The sequence below is a fragment of the Lissotriton vulgaris genome, chromosome 3_1 (assembly GCF_964263255.1).
Source record: "Lissotriton vulgaris chromosome 3_1, aLisVul1.2, whole genome shotgun sequence".
Taxonomy (NCBI): domain Eukaryota; kingdom Metazoa; phylum Chordata; class Amphibia; order Caudata; family Salamandridae; genus Lissotriton; species Lissotriton vulgaris.
The window spans coordinates 1527616267-1527638315 of record NC_141689.1 but is presented as its reverse complement, the minus strand read 5'-3'; the positions used below and the strand labels follow the sequence as shown (position 1 = coordinate 1527638315).

Genomic DNA, 22049 nt, shown 5'->3' with positions numbered 1-22049 from the left:
TCTAACTAGTCTCCTCCATTCGCTGATGCGTCATAAGCGCGGAGATACCCTTATAGGGTGATTCATGCGCTCTATAAATAAATAAATAAATGCCAGAAGAAGCCACCAGCACAGTCCAGTCCGAGTCCCAGGTGCCACTTGTCACCTGGGAATTGTAGAAGAAAGGTATCTTGCAGCTTTGAATCCTTGTAGCTACAGAAAAGGTCAGCCATTTGATATAGGGGTGGGGATTCTATTGCTAGATAGATTCTCTACCAAATAAGTCCTTACCGAAGGTAAGTAACTTGTTCATTACACCAAAAGATACATGTGTGTATATAAGACAATGTCATTATTGCTGTTTCTATGTAAATATAGCTGCTTATATAGAGAAGATTATACCTTTTACCAAACCTTTAAGAAATATCATGAACATGTTGCATACTTCACCACAAGATAGATGTGCACATACAACCATGTAAATATTGCTGCTTCTATGCACATATAGTTATTTATACAGAGGGATTTTTTCCAGCCAATAAAATCGTACTAAGTGTCATGCGCATATATTTGTATAAGATATTTTGATTTTGCTATGAAAAAAATCCTCCTTTCAACAATTGGCCCATCCCTCCTCTCTCCGACACATCCCAACCCTTTCTGACTACTATGAACCCCTAAAAATCCTTCTCCAACCTTCCTCTCTTTTTTTAAGTCACGTCACCCAACTAGCAGGCACACAAAACCTCTACTTACGAAAACAACTTATTATTTCCCCTTGCAAATCCATTCCCATAAACTTTTCCCTACTCTAAACTCTACTAAACAAAGACAAAATCAAGAACTCAAACCTAACACAACTAATGCAAAAAACAACAACACATTTTACTACCCTGCTAACCATTAACCTCTAATCTTGAGTTCCAGAGTAGCATGCTACTTCCCACAAAGCACTTCAATGCTTCGTCAGGGGAAGAAAGCGCTATATAAATACCATTTACAACACTGTTTCACTGTAAGAGTATTAGATTTTTTTAAATGATAACCTTGCGAGGAAAAATCTTTTTTATGGGAGGAGGATCGTGTTTAAGCATTTGAATAGTCTCCCCACAGATAATCTCTGATAACCTACAGTCCTTCCAATTGTCCTCTTTAAGGAGGCTGGTTGGCATTTAGAGACTAGGAGAGTCATGTGAACCCAGGCGTTGGCCTCCGCTCCGCTAGTGGAGGAGTACAGGCCATGCTTAAAGATGGCTTGCTGCCTGGCAGAGGTCTCTGTGCCTTCAGGGCATTTGCCAACGGAGCAAGCGAATGTGCTGAAGGCACAGATGAATGCTGAGCAGCCACCATTATTTTTTTTTACCCACTTGGCATTTATTTAGGTTTTACACTGCCTCCCAAAATGAGAGTTTGTATAAACTGAAAAAAATGGTCTTATTGCATACAGTTTTCTATCTGAGCTTGAACTCAATTGTAGGTTTTCCCTGTCTGTGTCTACCATGCCACAAAACCAGTGACGGTCACTGTGTTGTAAATTGGGCAGGATTACTGGCACTGTGACCTGGTGTCTAGTGGCAGTCAAGGCAGCAGACTTTCCACAAGAGGAAAACCTGCACTTCTCTCAGGGGCAGGTGAAATGTGAGGCAGGCGGTAGGGCATGATTCCCTGCACCTGTCAACCTCTAGATGTGAACCTCCAATTATCACTTTTGCAGAGATAAATGGTATGTGTTTTTTTAGGGAGGGAAAATGCATCAAGATATTGTGTGAATTTACACAACATTCTTTCTGACTTTCTGAGAGTTCTCAAGCTCCCCAATGGCCCGGCCCCCACCTGTCCTGTAAAAGCCCACATTAACACCGCTTTTCTAAATGGAGGGCAGTGGTAAGTGGTAAATGGACTGCGGCAATGGTTCACCTGCCTGGAAGTTTTCGGCTGTTGCAAATGGAATGTACGCTCTTAAAATTCTGTAGATCCCAATCAGTATTTGGGACTTTAGCATGAATTCCACTTTTCCCCTACAGGTGACACCTTTGGGCAGAAAGGTTATTTAAAATAATCCAAATATGACTCTGATACCTGAGTTGTAACTACTATGCCATAACTCTTCTCCATAAATTGCATCTCTATTTGTGAAATTTGTACAAAAAAACGTTGACAACATTCCTTCATTTGTTGTTTGTTTACTCACTTTAACTGGGTACTCCTCGCCCATCTAAATCTGGAGCAGGAATAAACTAATATGCTTCACTAAATCCAGGCAAAAGTCATCATCAGCAAAGCAATCAAACCCATTTAAATCAACTTTATTTTCATTTCACATCCACATGGTGCATTAGAAAAGATAATCAATACTTGAAAAGTAGAGTACGTTAAACACTTACGTAATTGTCTCGTGCAGACCAGCCGGGGTACAGCTGCATGTGTAGTTGCCTTTCTTTTCGGGCTAATTCATAATACTTAGCCTGTTCTTCTCTGGAAAGAGCATGCCACTGAAAATAACAACAAGGTGCAGTCTTAGACTACAAAATGCAACAAAATCAATTCAGTTATATAAAGAATAATTTTTGGACATTTCCGCGCTACTTTCCATGATCCCTAAGAGAAGAGGAAGTAAAAAGATACTAACTTCTAACAACAGTTTTGGCTTGAAGCTATTATGGATTCACATGCTGTGCAATATTCTACCATCTAATTGGCAGGTCAACCTGTGCCGCCTGCTTTGCATGGACCACCCACAAAATAATGTTTTGTGACAGAATGGATTGATTGGCATGTGGTAGCCAGACATGTAATTAATGGAGACATTTGTTAGAAAGGCTCGATTTTCACCCTTTTAGGTCTTGCCTGCCTGGGTGATATGCGCTAGCGCATGTGCTCTCACTTGCGAGAAATATTTTGTGGTATAAGGGACTTGGAGGCTGCCCATTGCTTACTAATTGTGGGCTTCATTCTCACTTGATGCCTTCTAATTGGGCTGTGCACGCTGCCTTCACTTCCTCTTCTTTCTGGAGGAGCACGGACTAAGCACTGATTGCTTCAGATGTATTAAGGCCCTTCTGATTCGGGTGCTGTGACTAAGGTACTATATCATTTTTTATTTTCTTGATTCTCCCCTTCTCATCTTCCTTGTCTGTGTTGCTTCTTCCCCTCCAACCCATTCCCCATCCATGTTGCTGCTCATACTGCCCCCTGCCCTGCCCTCCGTTCCTGTTTCTTCTTCTACTGCCTTCCACCCCATCTGCATTGCTTCTAACCCTTTCACCCCGTCCGCGCTGCTATTAATCCTTCTAGCCCCTCCCATGCTGCTTTTTATTACTTCCACCACATCTGTGTTTCTGCTCCGCTCCCATACCCCATTCTTGTTGCATCTTATAAAGCCCCATGCCAACGTCCCTGTTTGTTCTTCCCCTCCCATCAGCCCATCGCTGTTTCTTTTTCACCTTTCTCTGGCCCGTCCCTGTTTCTTCTTCCCTTCGCACCTGCCCGTCCCTGTTTTTCTTCCCTTCCCTTGGTCCCTGTTTCTTCTTCTCCTCCCACCTGACCCGGTCCTGTTTACCCATCCCCTCACACCTGCCCAAGGTGTCTCCCTCCCCTCCACGCCTCTATTTCTCCCCCCTCCCACCCCCCTGTCCCTGTTTCTGCTTCCCCTCTCACCTGCTCCAACCATGTTTCTTCTTCCCCTCCCACCCGCCCCACCCCTGCTTCTTCTTCCCCTCCCACCAGCCCACCTGTTTCTTCTTCCCCTCCCACCCGCCCACCTGTTTTTTCTTACACTGCTGTATCTTCTTTCCCTCTCACCCCTATTTCTTCTTCCTCTCACACCAGCTCCATCCCTGTTTCCTCTTCCCCTCCCACCCGCCTATTTCGTCTTCCTCTCCCACCTGCTCCTGTTTCTTCTTCCCCTCCCACCCGACCATGTTTTCCTTCCCCTCCCACCCACCCATGTTTCTTCTTCCCCTCCCACCCACCCATGTTTCTTCTTCCCCTCCCACCCACCCATGTTTCTTCTTCCCCTCCCACCCACCCATGTTTCTTCTTCCCCTCCCACCCGCCTATTTGTTTCTTTTTACATTCCCACCTGCCCGTCCCTGTTTCTTATTCCCCTCAACCCGTCAGTCCCCATTTCTTCTTCACCTCCCACCTGCCCATTCCTTTTTCTTCTTAAAAGTACCACCCACCCACACAGTCCCTATTTCTTCTTGTCCTCCCACCCGCTCCAGTCCGTTTCTTCTTAACCTCCCACCTGTCCCACATGCCCACCCAATCTCTGTTTCTTCTCCACCCCGAGACAGAATGAAAAAAGCGCTATGATGCTTCATAGCTCTATATTTACCGTCCAGTAGTCGAAGATTATCCACCCTCCCGTTCTCCACCCCCACTGCTGCTCTCCCACCCTCATGTTCTCCACCCCACCCGCCCTCACGTTCTCCATCCCAACCTGATTTGAAAAGCTAATAGCTCACCCACAGGTAGACCTATTGACTTGCCCAATGCTTGATTCCTTGTAAAATAAGCTCTTGATTTGCGATCACGGTTTTTACCATCTTGGGTGAAACGTGTTTGGAAGGGTTGCAATAACCATATTGCAATGATTCCTTTTGACACTGAGAGACCCCTATTTGCTTGTGTGTGTGCCACAAATCTGTTTGCATTTCCTCACTGGCTTTGATTCTTGTAATACATGATCGCACTCACATGAATAGCCTAAAGAGTGCATTCTCCACCTGCATTTTGGAATACAGGAAAAAACAGGTAGTCAGATTCTTTGGTTCACATGGAAATGTGATTCAACTTTCATAATGAACTGTGGGTTAATTCTAATGACCACACTATCTTTATGTACCTTGGGTACTTGGATAGTTAAGACCTGCAATTCCCTAACTCTATGCATGGATGAAATTGTGATTATGAAGGATTTTTTAAGTGTGAGATACATCAGCTCTCGTTTGGGCATTAGTTAGGTTGAGACTCAAAGGTCGTCGATAGTTTCAACAGGATAAGACCCATTTGCAAATGAGGAAATGCTCCGTGGGAACTCTGGGGGGACTGTACCCAGGTGCATCTTGTACTGTACACTGGTTCAAACCATATAACAAAATGGAAATGCCCTGTGCTTAATTTGAGCCAGTGGTTGCTGGTGGGAGGCACAGCACTTATTTTTGGGGGGCCTGCATTTATGTTTCTCCATCTGATATTTTCCAAGTGCAAGAGAAGGAAAAACACACTGATTGTAATAACGGAAAAAGAAAAGATGACTAAACCAGCATACTGGGAAAAATCAGGTTTCTGCAAGAGCGAGAAAAAGATGAAGGGGACATCTGGTAGTGGATTAAAGACAACCAACCTCGGTATGCAGCACATCAAGGATTAAGTACACTGGCCGCCGGCTTCTGAGCAGAGCTTCGGCACCAGCACTCTTTCTTTCACAAATTAAGCACTGAGATGCCCATTAAGTTTCCAGGTCACTTTTTGTAACAAGTTTTCAGGTTGTGTTGCAACAGATGAAACGTTTAATTTGATAGACCTTGCTGGGTTCAGTTGGAGCATTTGTAGATGAATATGTAAAATACATTTGTGCACTAAGGGCCTGATTCTGATGCGGTTAGGAAGGCCTCCTAACGGCATTTGCTCCGTCCAAATCGGATCGGGAATGTGTCTTTCCAACCGACTCAGAAAAGTTTCCAACCGACCGAGTATGATGCGAGTTAGCTCGTAGGAATATCCCAATCCAAACCTGATGGCATTTGGAATGACCAAGCAGGATGGAGCAGAATTGTACGTCTCTATGTGTCACGTTTCCAAACAACCTAGTACGATGCTGGATTTGGACAGCCTTTCCGAATTGTGCCGTCCGACTCGAATCAGCAGTTGGAATCAGACTTTGAGGTCCTGTATTAGGCCCACCTGGAGCTTTCCCAATCAGGCCCGTGGGGGTACACATGGGTCTTCCCTAACCAGCAATGCACAGTGTGGCAGGCACCAGGGGGTGCCCAGCACAGAGTGCCTGGTTTTCCACAGCCACCTCTTCCTTCAATGGGAGCCTATGCATTCGGTTGGAACAAAGGGTCCCATTGAAGTTAATGGGGGTCCAACCAAATCGTATCTGGAAGCATCCGGATGCATCGTACTCCGTCGGTTGGACTCTCTCGATCCGATTTGGTTGGAAACCATTCCCAAACCCATTCGGTTGGGAAGCTTTCCAAACCGCATCAGAATCGGGCCCTAAATGTGCTCATGATTGGGTGATCATAAAAGAGATTTCTGATGACCAGGGCCACTAGGGCAACAATAGGAACACTGTCATTTAAGATTTATTTTGCTACTGATCTGTGGTTCAGCTATTCCTTAATGCTTAACTAGCAAATTAATAATATTCGTGAAAGGGATTAAGGGATTAGTTGGATTTTTAAAAAATATAGCACACTAAGGGGCTGATTCCGATCTCTCTCGGAAGGTCCCCGAACGCGATCCAGCCGTAAAAAGTACTAGCCGTACACGTGTTCTCAGCTCGACTCGTACAGCTGTACGAATGAGCAAGTACGATGAGAGAAACGCAAAATCGCCGACCAAATCGTTTCTGGGTCCGATTCACTTCGCACACCTCGTCTGTAATCAAACCGTGCCGTGCAATGGAGGCAAATTCCGACCAAGCCAGTATGATGTACGTGTCGGACAGCCGGATTGGTCCGAAGTTTCCGGCTCACAAAACATCTGGGAAGCTGCCTTTTGGTGGTCCGTGTCGGACCCCCCGTCACCCGCAGCCTTACGACTCAGACACAGGGGGAGACCCAAGGGTCTCCCCAACACAGGCTTGTACGGTGCGGATGGCACCAACACGTACCCACTGTAGGGGGCGCCCTTGTGGGAGACATACATTAAGTCAATGAGAGCCCATGTACGCCTCTTACGACCGGCTCCCATTGACTTCTATGGGAGTCCGACCGAATCGAGTCCGTGAGCATGCGGCCGCATCGTACTTGCTCGGTCGGACTGCAGGAGTCTGGCTCGGTCGAAAAACACTCCGGATCCGGCTCAGTCGGAGACCTTTCTGACCCAGATCAGAATCGGCCCCTAGATGAGGAAAAATCCCTCTCATTGTGATTCATTTAAAGCAAGTTTCCCAAAAGATGACTCAGAATTTTAGATTTGTAACAATCTTCACAGGAAGTGTTTAGCCTTGAATTCTGAAAGACCAAGAAACCCGACCACTTCCTTTTTGTCAGAAGATGAGCTACATATTTCTAAAGAAATAATACCAAAAGAACAAAAAGGCATAAGTCTGTGAAAAGAACCCTGTGAATTTGGACAAGGATGGTTAAATCCTGCACCTAATTTGAAATGGAAGATGGTACAACATAGGATGTTATGGGGGAAATGCGGTCTACTGGAGACGATGCTGACCCTAAAAAGCGATGAATAAAATCATGAAATTCTGGGTAAAACAAATAATGTCCCTAGCCATCAAATTGTAAATATGTGCAATATAAATGTGCAAGAAAAAAACTCCACCTATATACAGGATCAAGAATAATTTCCAAACCCCTTTGAGATACAGTTCACCATTGGCCCACAAATAGGTCTGTGCTATATCCATGCAAATACAGTTGTACATGCATTTTACTGGTCACTAGTAAAACTAACTGCAACTAACAACTTGAGTTGTTGAGATTCAGACCGATGCTGGAGATGTAAAGGGCCTCTAGAAAATGTAACTGTCTTTTTTTTACTCGTCCGATGACAAAATCTTTTTGAGAGAAAGCAATTTACAGAATAAACTTGATTTATGATTCTGATTTATACATTTTCCTGTAAGCTAATTGTTTTCAATGGCAATCAAACAGTAAGTGAATGGAGGACGGTAAAGGCTCTGATGGTGCAGAAAAATAATATTCTGGAACATGAGAAAGAAGTTGTCCTACTCTTTGTAGGCTCAGTGTCTGATGTGCTTATCACCAATGGATAATTAATATTATAAGATCGAAAATGCTTTGGAGAATTCCAAGAATCTGTGAGATTCAGAAGTGTATTGGGTACAAATTATGGTACCATTGCTACCATAAGTGTGGAATTCTGCGGTCTTAGGTCTTAAATTCTAACCCTAACATCATTCGTTCTTTATTGCATATCTATTTGTTTTTAAATGTATACATCCATGTACTAAGTTGTATATTTATCAGTTGGATTACTTACAAATGATCAATATGAAATCAGGAATATCCTTACTCTCTTATGGGGATGCCCCAAGTGATATTGGAAATGCCTGTCTATAACAATGTAAAGTCCATGTTAGATAGGTATTTGGTTAAATTCAGCTACTTACCATTGGCTGAGTTAGTTAGGAACAGTATAGAAAAATTATATGTGTCCTTGGATGGTCGAGAAGGTTGTCCATATTTCAAAAGAACAGATGTGATAAGTACCTTGTTAAAGCACATTCAATGAATCGTTCCTCGACTTACCCGTCTACCGAGTATCTGGTTGATAGCTGCACTCTCTTTCAGCGTACACTCTGCTACTACATTTGCTCTCATTTCTTTCATGTATAACATGAAAGCGTTGAGAGGCTTCTTAATGTGAGGTCTTTTTGGCTCTTGCTCCTTCCTCTGCTCATGCTGAGTCTTCCTAAAGACACAGATTAGAAGAAAATAAGAGGAGATATGTCATACACTTAGATTCATCCAACACATACTTATAGTATGTGTAGTTCATAAGTTTGAAAAACACGTTTATGTGCAGAACAGCTCTCAAAAACATAATTTCTGCACGTGTGGAAATAGTGAGTTCCCTTTTCTGTCCTTGGAATACATAGATGATTCTAAATTTGCTACATTTCCTACCCATCCTTTTAGTGCTTTATTTTATGCAAGACATGTTTTGTTTTTATAAATGTTCATTTCTTTGCTACAACTTATCAAATACAATTTCTTAGTTTATAACATGATGGCAGCTTAGCTAACATAAAGCCATTCTAATCAAAGAACATTTCTATTTTGTCTTCTTGAGTATGGTATTAGAAGATTCAAGAAAATATCACAGTGGCAAAATAGGGCTTATTTGATCAATATCTAAAATAACTGTAGCTGCCCCTTTTATTCTCTTGACAATCAAATGCAAATAAAGTTTAAACCCAACATAATATTATTATGTAAAGTTTTGGGGACGGAGATTACTTTATGGATGTCCAACTAGCAAAGGCAATGGGAAACAACGTAAACATTTAGAATAGGATAGCAGAGAGAGATATATAAAAAAGTGCATTCTCAAAGTCCCTTACTCTTCACTGACAATCGTGCCTCAGTGGCACTTACTGTAGATCTAATTGTTGAGGTCAGAGCATGGCTGAGGAGCTCTTAAAGACAAATTACACACTGCTGGTGTTTGCACCTCTGGGCCACTCAATCGGATTTCCATTCGCATTTTTACGTTTTACAGTATATTGGTTTTCCCTTACGGACAATCCGCCGGGGAATATTGACTAAAGAATGGTGTATACTTATGTAGCACTTAGTATGTCGCAGATATGAAACACTCCAGACGGGCAGCATACTAACACACTGGCTCCAACCCTGTTGCAAATATACGTTTATACAAATCTGCTATTTGGTAAGTCTGTATTCTATCAATTTTACCACAGTATTTAGATATCAAGTCAAGTCAAATGATCTTTATTCGAATAAAGATATCCATAAAAGCACAGTTCATCACCACCAATAAAAATACAGTACAAGTTTTAAAACATATAAATATACAATATCATCCAACACAAATGCAAAGTTACGGTATTAAAATCACAATAAAAGGGTTGGACGGACCTACAAAATCTAGCAGCATTAATAGCAGAGTGCAAAGTATGAGGTTTTAGGCCAATGTGCAAAATCAGCAGTATATTACAAGTAAAGTGCGATAACGTGCAATAGGTCAAGCAATGATAGGCATCAAGGTACAAGTATAACTAAACTAAACCCCTTTACTAGTTCTATAAATACTAGTTGTATCATCAAGGTATTGGTTGCGGGCAATGTTAATGGCCATCATAGGAGCAAAGATAAAAGGTACATTTCACTAGGTGGTGTTACAGAATTTGTGGTGCATTAAAGTTCATTCATGGAAGCACGTGAGCGTACCGCAGCTTGTAGGAACGTGCTTGCACGAAAAATCAAGTTGTCATTTCCTAGCTGTAAAATGTCAAGGTATGCTAATTTAAAATCCAAAATAGCCCATGCCTTAAAATAGGGAATTAAATACTGTTTTGTATATCTTGCATAGAATTTACAAAAGAGTAAAAAATGTAACAGTGTTTGTTTGCTACCAGTACCGCATGGGCAGCACAACTGCTCAAGGTTGCTGTTAAATCCTATCGGGAAGCAGAGTGAATCTTTTATACTGCCATCCCTATGGCGGAAGAGTAAGCTCCTTTTCCATCCCCCTATATTTTTCTTAAGATATTTCTGTGGCATGTGATGTTGAATGCTCCGTACCTCCAGAAGGGGCATATATCTAACAATCAATGGTTTATGGTGCTCGATGTTCTGTCTTTCTTTATGATACAGGTCATACAACGCCTCCCTGAGCGATTTCATGCTTATACCTTCCAGTGCTAGTGGACATGAGAAAATGTGCTCCAAATTCACACTTGCTAGGCTGCCTTTTACTGCGGCAAGCCAGGGTATTCTACCACCCTTGCCACACTTGAGACAGTCCGTAATTATCTCTCTTGTTAAAATCGCAGCGGGGCTCTGCCATATTTTTAACAAAATATAGCTGGGCGAGACCTGATAAAATCCTCCACATAATAAAGATTCAATTCCTTATGGCATATGTAAGTAGGTGATGAACTTTGAGCCCCAATAATTTTTCTACAAAATCTATTCTCTTCAATTTGGATCCCATTACAATTCACATACCTCCAGACTTCAGCACCATAAGTGGCCGTTGATACACATTGCGATTTATATATCTGAATCAACGGTAACACCACCTCTGCTTGTTTTGGCTGCCGAAGACTAATGATAGAATTAACCGCTTTGGAGAGTTTGCTTCTGCCGTGGGCCACGTGGGCCTGCCAGGAGTCTGATTCTGAGAAAACTAGGCCCAGGTAAGGAAAAGTGCTTGTGCATGTTAGCGATTCACTGCCCGATGTTATAGAATTAATGCAGTGTTTTTTCGGCCCACAAGTCATTATATAAGATTTTTTTAAATTAGTGCAGAGGTCCAGATCGGCCATAAAAGACACAAATCTGTAACTAAAGTGCGAAGTGCGTTGGGGGTGTGGCCCATAAGAACCACATTGTCTGCGTATAAAAGCACAGGGAATAATTCACCAATAATTTTGGGTACGTCACTGGTCAGTTTAGACAGGGAGTTATGTAATTCATTTAAATAAAGGATAAAAAGTAGAGGGGCCAGAACACAACCTTGTTTGACCCCTCTACCAATGACAATATCCCCAGAAACCTCTCCATCATTACTTATCCTCACCCGTGCCTTCAAGTCCCTGTGCAAATATGCCAAAAAATGAACCAAAGCCTAGTCAACCCATCATTTAGAAGGATCTCCCATAAACGCGATCTATTAACAAAATCAAAGGCTGAGGTTAAATCCATAAAACCCAAATAAAGTGGAACTTTTTGAGCGATTGTGTATTTGCCCAGAATAAGATTCAAATTCAAACACTGTTTCACAGTTCCAACATTGCATCTAAAGCCCAGCTGACAACAATTTAAAATTTGGTTGTCTTCAGCCCAGTTCCTAACCTTATTAAAGACAACCCTGCCCAAGATCTTCAAAGTATTGTCTATCAGAGAAATTGGGTGGTAACAGCTGGGGTTGGATCTGTCACCTTTTTTTAAAATGGGCACAATAATACTGGTCGACCAAGTGCTCGGGATAGCTGTATTAGTCAAGTTATTAAAAACATGACATGAAAGGGGAGCCCAAAAGTCCGGTTCGTGTTTTATAAGGTCGATTGATAGCCCATCCGAACCTGGGGCTTTATTCCCTAAACTTTGGTGTATGGCATCCTCGACTTCAAGTACAGTTATGGCAACCTTTAGGAATGGGAAGCTGGTATGACTACTAGAGGTCTTTGTAGTAGCTGCATAGATTCTGGCAAGTGCTCCTCCCATAGTTCGGTAGGTATGTTACAACTTATGGGAGTAATATTAGAGTCCAAAGACCTCATGGCTTTAACTTCTTTCCAGAATCCAGTTACATCCTTAAGTGAGGCAGCACTAGCAAGGTTATCCCAGCGTTCTTTCAATATCTCTTCTGAGCGTAGTTTAGTTGCTTTCTTATAGGAGGCTCTTAATGATCTAACTAGAGCTATATCCTTGGGTGTAGCCGCTACTGCTTCACGCAGTTCTCTGTTAGCCCGCGACCATGTGCCATCGAACCATCTGGGATTCTTGCTTGAGTTGATAACAGGTTTGGAGATTATATGTTTGATACCAGCACATAAACCACTAAAGGCCTCAATAATCTCTCCACCCGAGGTACTGCTCGATAAACACGTATATACCAATAGGGGATGCGATTTTATCATGCGTGCAAAAAGGGCTTTATTATCTATGCCCTTACATATCACTCTGAGTTTGTCAGTGTATGCCACCAAATGTTTAGCCCCTATTTCCCTTTGGGTGGTAAATTTAGAAAAGAGTCTAATAGTTGCTAACATTGGGTTATGATCACCTTGACTTGTACATAAAACCTCAGCCTTTGCTAGAAAGTTTACCAATGAGGATGATATAAAGACATAATCTATAATGGATGTACAGCCATGTCCTCTGTAGGTAGGCAATGGACCCTTATTTGAATCAACGCCAGCCTTTTCCATTACGTTAATTAAGTTACGGGAGGATAAATGATTGCGAAGTTCCTCCCCTCTTTTACATGAGTTGTCCCTAACCGGGGTAGTGGTAGTGTTGTCACTACCACTATGCAATCGTGCATTGAAATCCCCGCCTAGGCAGATTCCGTCTAATTTACCATACCTCTGCTCATCTTCTAGTTTATCAATAAATTCAAACAAATTAATAAAATTCCTATTTGGTAGTGATGTAAAATCATTATTATAAAAGTTAATTAAACATATCGAGGCCCCATGTGAGTAGATCGCGGCTTGGAAGTTCTCATTGTTTGTCGCCAGGGGTTTTATATTACCCCCAGCTGAGATCTTTATCCATGTTGATAATCCCCCACACGGATGACTGTTTTGGGGCTGGGTATAATACTATTATAACACACCAATCCTTCAAGAAACAATTAATTTGTGCACCATGTCTCCTGGAACATCAGAATGCCATAATTACTAACCAGATCAACCCACTCCGTGAAATTCAGTTTGGATCTTAATCCTGCGATGTTCCAACATAGCACTTTTAAGTTGGGATCTGTGTTCAGTAACAACCGGACAGACTATTAAGGGTTTCGCTAACTCTGGTGCAATAATCGGTAATTGACTCGATAGTCAGTCCTGACTCTCCAGACTGGACAGAACGGTGAACCGATTATGTGCGGTGTGTGTCGGGATAGTAAAATTACGTGGGCCCAAAGGAGGGTTGGGGCGGTATTGTGGTGAATTTCTGCTCGCAGTAGCCATTTCACCAGGGGTGGACGTCTAAAATTCACGATTATACAATCACCTGTGATATTCTTTTCTGGGGGTCCCACCCATCCTACACGCCGCACCATTAAAATTTCATTGGTGTTCACCATCCCTAGGCCCTTATACTTTGATAACCAGTCAATACTCTTATTCTTGAGTTGTTCCCAGGACTCTGATTGGTCTTTCTTCAAAGGAGGAACGCCAGCTAAAATTATAACATAGGGGCAAGCTTCTTGTGGTAAGTGAAGAACATCTTCAGATGGACTCTTAACCTGATTTACAAAAATAGAAGTGTCATTCGGAGCAGTTGCTATACTTGTAGGAACGGGGGCCAGCGGCACAGGAGTGGCTGGTACTAGGTTTCGAGACAGACTATTACTAGTGTTCCTATTGCCAAATGCTGCATTTGACAAGGGCATCAAACTGGGAGTGGGTTTAGGGAGAGGACTGCTCTTAGGGTTGCCACACTTATCACATGCAGCATTAACAGTAGGAGGCGTACAATCACCACTCTCCTTTGATATGCCCTGATCAATTGTCTCCATTGATTTTAAATGCTGATCCCCCTGATTTTATCAACAATGGTAACAGATTTTTTTTGCATATCCGGTTTCTTAACCAGGTTTTCCAATCTGTCCAGACATTTAAAAAGAGCGTTAAATTATTTGTCTACCAAGATTTTTCAACAATCATAAACAGAGTCTATTATAGTGTCAATTAGGATATCACCCGACCTTTCATGAGTACCCTGGTCAGTTGTTAACTCAGTTTGAGTGTGAATGGAGTTGACTGCAGCTTCTAATGTAGTCAAGTCTACGGAATTAACGTGTGTTTGCTCAGTAGGGCTCGCAGTTACAGCAGTACTCACAGCAATAGTTCCTCGTCTCCACAAACTCAAGGGCGTGGGTTGGGTTTTTAGGAGGGGTGGCTGTTTCCTCTTACTGCTAGTGGGTTTTGACGTGCCTCTCTTCCTTTTTTCCCCCGCTGCTTTAGTGACTGGGGCATTAACTTGAGGCCGTAGTGGCCAGTCAGAAATGTCCACATCATCCTCATTAATCTCAGAGCCCACAGGCAACATTTCTCGCTGACGGGGTGGTAATTAATACATTAGGTGATAATGGGAAGGGAAAATTGAGTTACCCCGCTCTGCGTCTCCAGACACATGAAATTGAGGTGCTGATTGGCCCATGGAAAGTCTCCTCTCAGTTTGTTCAAATTCCGATGAGACCATACAAACAGCTTTTTCGAGCATGCTTTCGATGGTAGTGGCAGTGGAGGTTTTTGGACCTGATGTAACTGTACGTTTCCCCATAGTGCTTAATGTCACTCACCTTAATCAGGTGCCTAGAGGGATGTCCCAGCCCGGCCTCTGACGGCCACAGACGGCCCGCCCTTTGCCCGGGCTTAGCCCGGCGCCTGCCCGCGCGGCGGGATAGGCCTGCTGGTTAAATCCCCCCCGGTGTCAAGGGGGAGGGGCTGCAAGTCCGCCGTTCGCCCCACTGGATTCTGGGGCGTGCAGTCCTTAGTGCGCCTGCCCCCGCTGTTCTGCAAGCACCAAACGCCGGTTCGAAGCATCTCTTATTTAGACATATTTTGCAACAATGCCTTTACCAATTGGTAGTTTAACCACATTTTTAGGAGGGTGAAAGGTCTGAATGCATGTAATGGAATATAATATTTATAAACTACACACATATGAGCTAAATCATATTTCTGCTTATGACAGTACACAGAAGCTCACTCCCCAATAATGTGTTATTTGACTGTGTCAATGACCTTTTTCAGAAGAGATATGGGACATCATTGTGTACTTGACTATGAAAAGGTTCAACTGAGTGCTGAGCCAGGAGCAGGGTTAAGATTCACAATATGTGGCACGAGCATTTCAATACATATGAGTAAAAACGTAGATGGTCTCTATTTTGATATCAAGGGCCTCATTTATTAGGCCATGCGTCACTTTTACGCCGCCGGTGCATCACTTTTTGTGACGCACCAGCAGCGTAAAAAATGTGCCTTGTTGCACCATATTTACAAAGTGACTAGGTAGATGCGTCACTTTGTAACCCCCTGCGCTATATATACCTACGCCAGGTATAATGTATGCAGGGGGGGGGCTTTCTGACGCAAGAAAGGGTCATAGAAGTGACGCAGTGAAATCTATAAGATTTCACTAGGCCACTTCTAGGACACAAATGCGTCAATTTCTCATGCCTGCCTCACAGCAGGCATAAGACTGACCCCATGTGAAAGGACACATTGCTGGAGTTGCGTCACTTTTGTGACACAATATAGCAATGCGTCACTTTTGCGCCATACAGATACGTCAGAAATACTGACTTATCTGTAACTCATTGCGCCATGATGCGTCATACTGTAAATATGACGCATCATTGGTGTCGCAAAAGTGACGCATCGCTGGTTTCACGCAGCGATGCGTCACTTCATAAATGAGGCCCTAAGTGTTCTCAACTGTATTAGTCAAACTAGCTGAATCCTCCAAAGAGGCCAGAGACTTAAAGGGCAGATATTGGCTGGATGCATTATTCAGTCTCCTATGACTACAACACTTTTCACCAATTAGTACTCATTTCTCAGGCAGTGTTCTCAAGCTTCTCATGGAGAGTCTATCACCCGCTGCCACATGTTGAAGGGACAGCCGACCCTGTTGTATAGGCTATCCACAATACCCTGCACAACTGCCTTAAAGAGGGAGATGAATGTTTGGTCATAACATTGAGTGACTTAGCTTGCTCATTTAAATAGTGGAGGAGGACAGACTCACATGTGCATAAGGTGGTCGCTGTCACTGTGCGGGTGCTCTTGTTTCACCTGAGGATTAACAATTGCTGGGTGTGGGATTCCTGTCGTGTGTGGGCCTCCAGGACCATGGACCATGTGATGTGAAAACCTAGAACAGAAAGGGAGAACTAGAAAATCGCACATGCGCATTGAAGGCACAAATATAGAGCATTTTATGTGCAGATCTGTGTCCTGCTTGCATTTTATCAGCTTATAGAATGTATGCTTCATGCATCTAAACACTTGAAATAGACAATATAAAACATCCACCACGTTGGAAGACAGAAAAAAAATCACAAAAGACATTTCTCTAATAAGCATTTAAAATTTCACATCCAACAAAAGTGACAAATAAATATTTGCTATTTACACAGCTAAATGTGAAATGTAACCAAAGCACCTTTATGTATTGCACACAAAGTCCACACCGACAGTATATCATAACAGAGGTTCTCAAACCAAGCAGAGCAGTCCTGTTCAGAGCCCTGCACCCAACTATTTTTTATTATTCACATTTTTAATGAGGTGCTACAATGCAAGTCTAAATAATTAGCACACTGTTTTTTTCTTGAAAGTGAATGCTCTTAAAGGAGAATTGTGTCCACAACACCACAATCCATTGTGTACAAATTGCTCAGCTCGATTCTTCACTTTTCTCTCTTCTAACTGGCCAGAATGACCACGTTTTAATGTGCTATGCCTCATCAGCCACGTGTACAATGTTGCTATCTAGGCTGTCTATTTCTAGCCATATAATCAATAGTTCTGCATGTCTAGCCCTCCACTGAGAATTATAAGCTCTTTGGGCAGAGGCCTGCACCAGCAGCAAGAGATCACAAGACATTTTTTGTCCATGTCATGCAGAGTTCAACATGCTGCATCACCACTGCTGGACAGCAGCGAAAGGGAGCCGCCAGATTAAGTCAATGTGTAGTGTTCAGTCACAGAAAGATTTAACCTCCTGGTCATCTGATGACATTAGCCCCAGAATAGGTCTGCAGTGAGGCACGATGACAGAACAATGCTTGCCTGCACATAGACACCTGCAAACAGAATGAAAGCATAGACAGCAGCCATGGACTCCATATTGGCTGAATCAAGTATCCTGTGTCAGTCTTTCACCAAGTATGAGTGCAGTCTGCTACGCCTTAAGGTCTGAGAAGCCCTGCGGTTTAAAGTTTTCTAAAAACATATATCACAATGCATAGGTAGATCATGACCACATTTTTCAGATATCCTCCATCACCAACCACAGATAAAGAAAGTGGAAAGACATGCAAGAAATAACAGTCATTTCCCAAGGCCTGTAGATATGTTTGTGATGACTTTATACCTCAAAGCTGAGCCTTATAAAATTGCCGAAGTGTTTTCATGCATACTACATGATATGGTCACAGGTGACACATTCATATGCGATATGCAATACACATTATCCAACTTTGCTTAATGGGACTGCAGCAGCAAAACAAACCTTCAGATAAATGAAATTCCTAGGAGGATCTCTCAAATCTTTATTATATAGACCCTACCAAGGAGGAAACTGTCTATATGTAAGTACATGTTTGCCCTGGAAGTCCCTTTAAACTGTGGGAACGGCTCCTTGATAAATAAACACTTGATTGGAAACAATAGATATTGGCCCAGGGCAGCACCTATAATGTAGTGTTAAAAGTTAGATTTCACAAGTGCATAAAGCACGGTAAGACGCGCTGTGCCTGAGACCTCATTATATATTTTAGGCTCATTTTGACCACAAATCTCAGCCCAGCAGACTATAACAAAGCTTACTTCGGGCCCAATTTAGAGTTTGGTGGATAGGGTGGGCGGCCACAAATGTGGCAGAGAATGCTGTACGCCAAACTGTAGGTCCGTCCGCCCTATTTCGAGTCGGGCAGACAATTATCTTTTGGACAGCAGTGTCCCCGCTGCTCTGGCATCGGAAGGTTCATTCCAACGTCCCAAAAGAGCTAGGAATGTGGGAGTAAGGACATGAGACCACTCGCACTAATTTGAGCATAATCTTATGGTTTTTTTCCTGTTCATCACCACCACGAAAAGCCTGGTAGTATGAACCAGATGAAAAAGGGAAAATTACTCCCACGACCTTGGAGAAAGCGCCCGTGGCGTGGAGATCACGTTTTTGTTTTTGAGTAAAAAAAAATATTGGACTATTTGGTTTTGGGGAACTTAAATGATTGGTGTGCAGGTGCCTGAAAAAAGTATCTCCATACCAAACTTGCAATGCCTTCAGAAGAACGACCATGATGGACAGCCACCCCGAAGGACGGCAGGCCGCCTGCCAAAGTCGAAATTTGGCCCTTAGTCTGAAAACCATTTAATTTGCCCCACAAAGTACCCCAACTTCTCTTAGAACAGTGTTGCTGTCTGTACATCTATGAATGTATACTTTGCTACTACTAGGCATATGAGGAAGGACATGTCTAGAAAGTCCATAAAAGAGGACAATGTATTGATTTTGTATAGAAGGAAAAATAATAGACAGACCATCTGGTATTCAGATGCCACCCTGGAATCCTCTGGAAGTTAAAGCGCACATCACAAACTAGACAGAAAACGCTACCACCTTGAAAACACCAAGCAGAGCATGCGACGCAGTCCCTTCAGTATGCAGACGCGTCACGCAGTAGAGGCTCAGCTAAAATTAAGCACTCTTCTCAACTGACATTAGAAACATACAGAGTGCTATGCACAGCAGGTAGAGCCGTGTCATGTGTGCTTACAGATATGTATTGTGGGATTACAATTGTTCGTGAACTGTTATTTAGGGAACATGCCACGTGGTCATTATCTTAACCAATATCTTGTCTGACTGGAAAAGGTGAAGCATTTTATCACTAAAATGCTGCATCCGAAACCCCTTACGGGCTATCGTGTAGGCAAATTGCCATTTGGAAGTATTTTTAACTTGCCAAACTTATTTAAGGGTGGGAGGTTACTATTGTGTGACACTGGCATGCTGAAGGTAACGGGTCTAATACAAAGCCCGCCGAAGACTTTGAAATGACGTAGCCAAGCAGAGGTAAGTACAGCGCAAGGAGGACAGGAACCGGCCCCTTGCACATGGGAGTTTCTCCCACCAGCACGCATCTCTTCTACCTACCTGGACATGGATGTGTCGCCTGAGAGCGTGGATGTGTAGGAATGCCTGAATCCGCTTGGGAGGGGGTACACAGGCTGACCTTGCCTGATGTCACAGAAAAAAGGAACCCATCAGACAGGACAGGCATCAATCCATCACAGAATCATACAATACCTGATTGAAAGAGAGGCAGCCGAAGGCCTAGCTCAAGCTGTCTGGTTGGGTCTATTCTTTGCTTTATGCCTTAAACATTTTACAGCATTTATAACCATATTCAACGACGAGTACATGCTAAACTTTCATTAAAAGTAGATTTACAACCATTTTTAGAAACGTCTTCTGTATGTTTGTTGCTCTATAGTGAGATCATCTTCAGAATCTTTGCAATGCACATGCGTGGAGCATGTGTTGAATAATCACAGAAGACCAAGACGCAAAATGTCTTGCAGAGAGTTAGGTAGGCCTTGAGTCATGTTAAATTCTAATGGAATGCACCTGAAGAAGCTCAACAGAGGATGAACACATGATCCCCAATGCCTGCTTGTAACAAGCCTGGTTGTAAGAAGACGCATGTCTCTTTTAGACCATGAGGACACGATTGGAACAGGTCTGAGGTCACTGTCATTTTTTAATGAAAGAACGGCACACCTTTACAGCACTGAAATGACCGTCTGCATTTAAAGTAGGGGGAAAAGGCGGGAATGTGCCTTTAGACATTGCATGCATTCAACCCCAGTGTATCTCCCACATTATTTCCTTCCACCATGCTGCCCCTTGTGGTGTGTGACAGTCAGTCCAACTTTACTTGCCTTTCTGGAACCAATGCAAGCCATTACATATTACTGAGGGGTGGCATCAGAACGCCAAGTGGTACTGGCATCATGGATGGGGTAATGATTGAGTGCCAGGAGCTGTCTTGCTTTGCCTGTGCTTTGTGTCAATACAGCGTTGTTAAGACTCATTCTATTTGACATATTTCCAGAAGGGCAACTGTCCAGTGAAAACAGCCCCTGTTCACTAAATAGCGAATTAATCCAATAGTCGAAGAGGGAAATCAAAAAGAGGATGTTCCTAGCATTATGATTTGAGTTCCCGTTGCAGGAGCATCACTTGGTTCTATAGCAACCTACATACACCCTTTGCTCCTAAGGAGGCACAACTAGTAGGTTTACAACCACTTTGACACCGAAATAAATAGCCACAATGCCGACCAAAACATTCTGGGTTTTATACATCTGCTCTCCATGCTCCATCCCGCCCTTTCTTACCCCCTTGAAGCTCGTTTTAGGATGCTTCTTCTACTCACCTATCCGTCCATGCACCTCTATGCTGCCTGGTACACTCCTTTCCTTTCTACATTTGCACTATGCCTTATTAAAAGCAGCTGTATTTATAATTATACGGTGGCCGGTTTAAATCTAGCATTTCTATGTTACAGTGACCGAATGTGAATACAATGTAATTCAGTTAATTGCTAGAGGATTTTTTACATTGCATCTATTGTGTCCTAGAAACTGGAGTGCACGCATCAGTTTATCTTCAGCTCTGAAATTACCCAAAACACGTTGATGTACATCAAATTTCACAAAATCAATTTTACTGACCATATTTTCTTACTAGCTGTTCTCTACAAAAGCCATATACCTTTTAGAAACTCAAATGCATAGAATTTTATAGAAGATTAACTGTATTATACACTTCATCAATGTGTTGACAAATAAAATGAAGCAAACTTGTCATGCTCTCTTTTCGGTGTTTACTTGGGTGGTACAAACTGATTAAACAAAAGGAAAATAAACATACGCTGCATCATTTTGAAAGCACGCAGCAAGAACATGTGCACCTGCAAAATGACGCAAGTGCTTATTTTTTTCTGTTTCCTGATCCAAGTTGGATTGGCAAAAAAAAAGTTGTTCGAGTGGGGGGTTGCAACACGGAGGGGCGGAAGTAACTAGTGAGAGACAACACTGAAGGGGGGAAGCAACAGGAGGGGTGGGTGAATCAGTGCAGGGAGTGCGGAAGCAATACAAAGAAGGGGAGACAACCAGCCATGGCTAATGCATGAAAGAGTGGTGGGGTGGCGGGGCGGGTTAGGTGGGGATTCAACAGATGACCACAAGAAGAAATTAAATAAATAAATAATTTTCCCTCGTCCTCGTCTGTTGAAATCTGCCCATCCCCCCCCCCCCCCCCCCCCCCCCCGCCAACCTGGCCCCACCACTCTTACCTGCACGGGCCGCAGCTGGAGACTACTGAAGGTGGGAACGGGTAGGGGAAGCAACACGAGGGGTAGAAACAAATGGGGAAAAGAGAGGAATATGGTCGAAATTAATGTAAAAGAGAGAAAACGCAACACGGAGGTGGGGAGAAGCATACAGGCAAAAAAGTAAAGCAGGTGTGGGAAAAGCACACAAGGGCATGGGGGAAGCACATGTGGAGGGGGGACATACACGAGGGAGACAGGAAAACACACTCACTCTCTTAGAGAGCGTAAACAAAAAGAAAGCATCTGAAAATAGAGCAGTGGAAGGACACAAGTATTGGGTCCAGGCTCCAGAAAAG

The 22049-nt window shown here is 43.0% G+C and overlaps 1 protein-coding gene across 4 annotated transcripts in view; it reads right to left on the bottom strand.

Annotated features, from left to right (window-relative positions):
• Nucleotides 1-22049, bottom strand: part of LEF1 (lymphoid enhancer binding factor 1) — a 252049-nt gene that overhangs the window by 56236 nt on the left and 173764 nt on the right. For 2 of the 4 annotated variants that reach the window (XM_086962011.1, XM_086962009.1), the window contains exons 6-9: nt 19509-19592; nt 16371-16496; nt 8442-8604; nt 2364-2471 (exon numbers count right to left, since the gene is read on the bottom strand). In XM_086962011.1, the coding sequence (XP_086818137.1) occupies nt 2364-2471; nt 8442-8604; nt 16371-16496; nt 19509-19592 (481 nt within the window). The remainder of the gene's footprint in view (nt 1-2363; nt 2472-8441; nt 8605-16370; nt 16497-19508; nt 19593-22049) is intronic. The other 2 variants (XM_086962012.1, XM_086962010.1) reach the window with 1 other exon arrangement.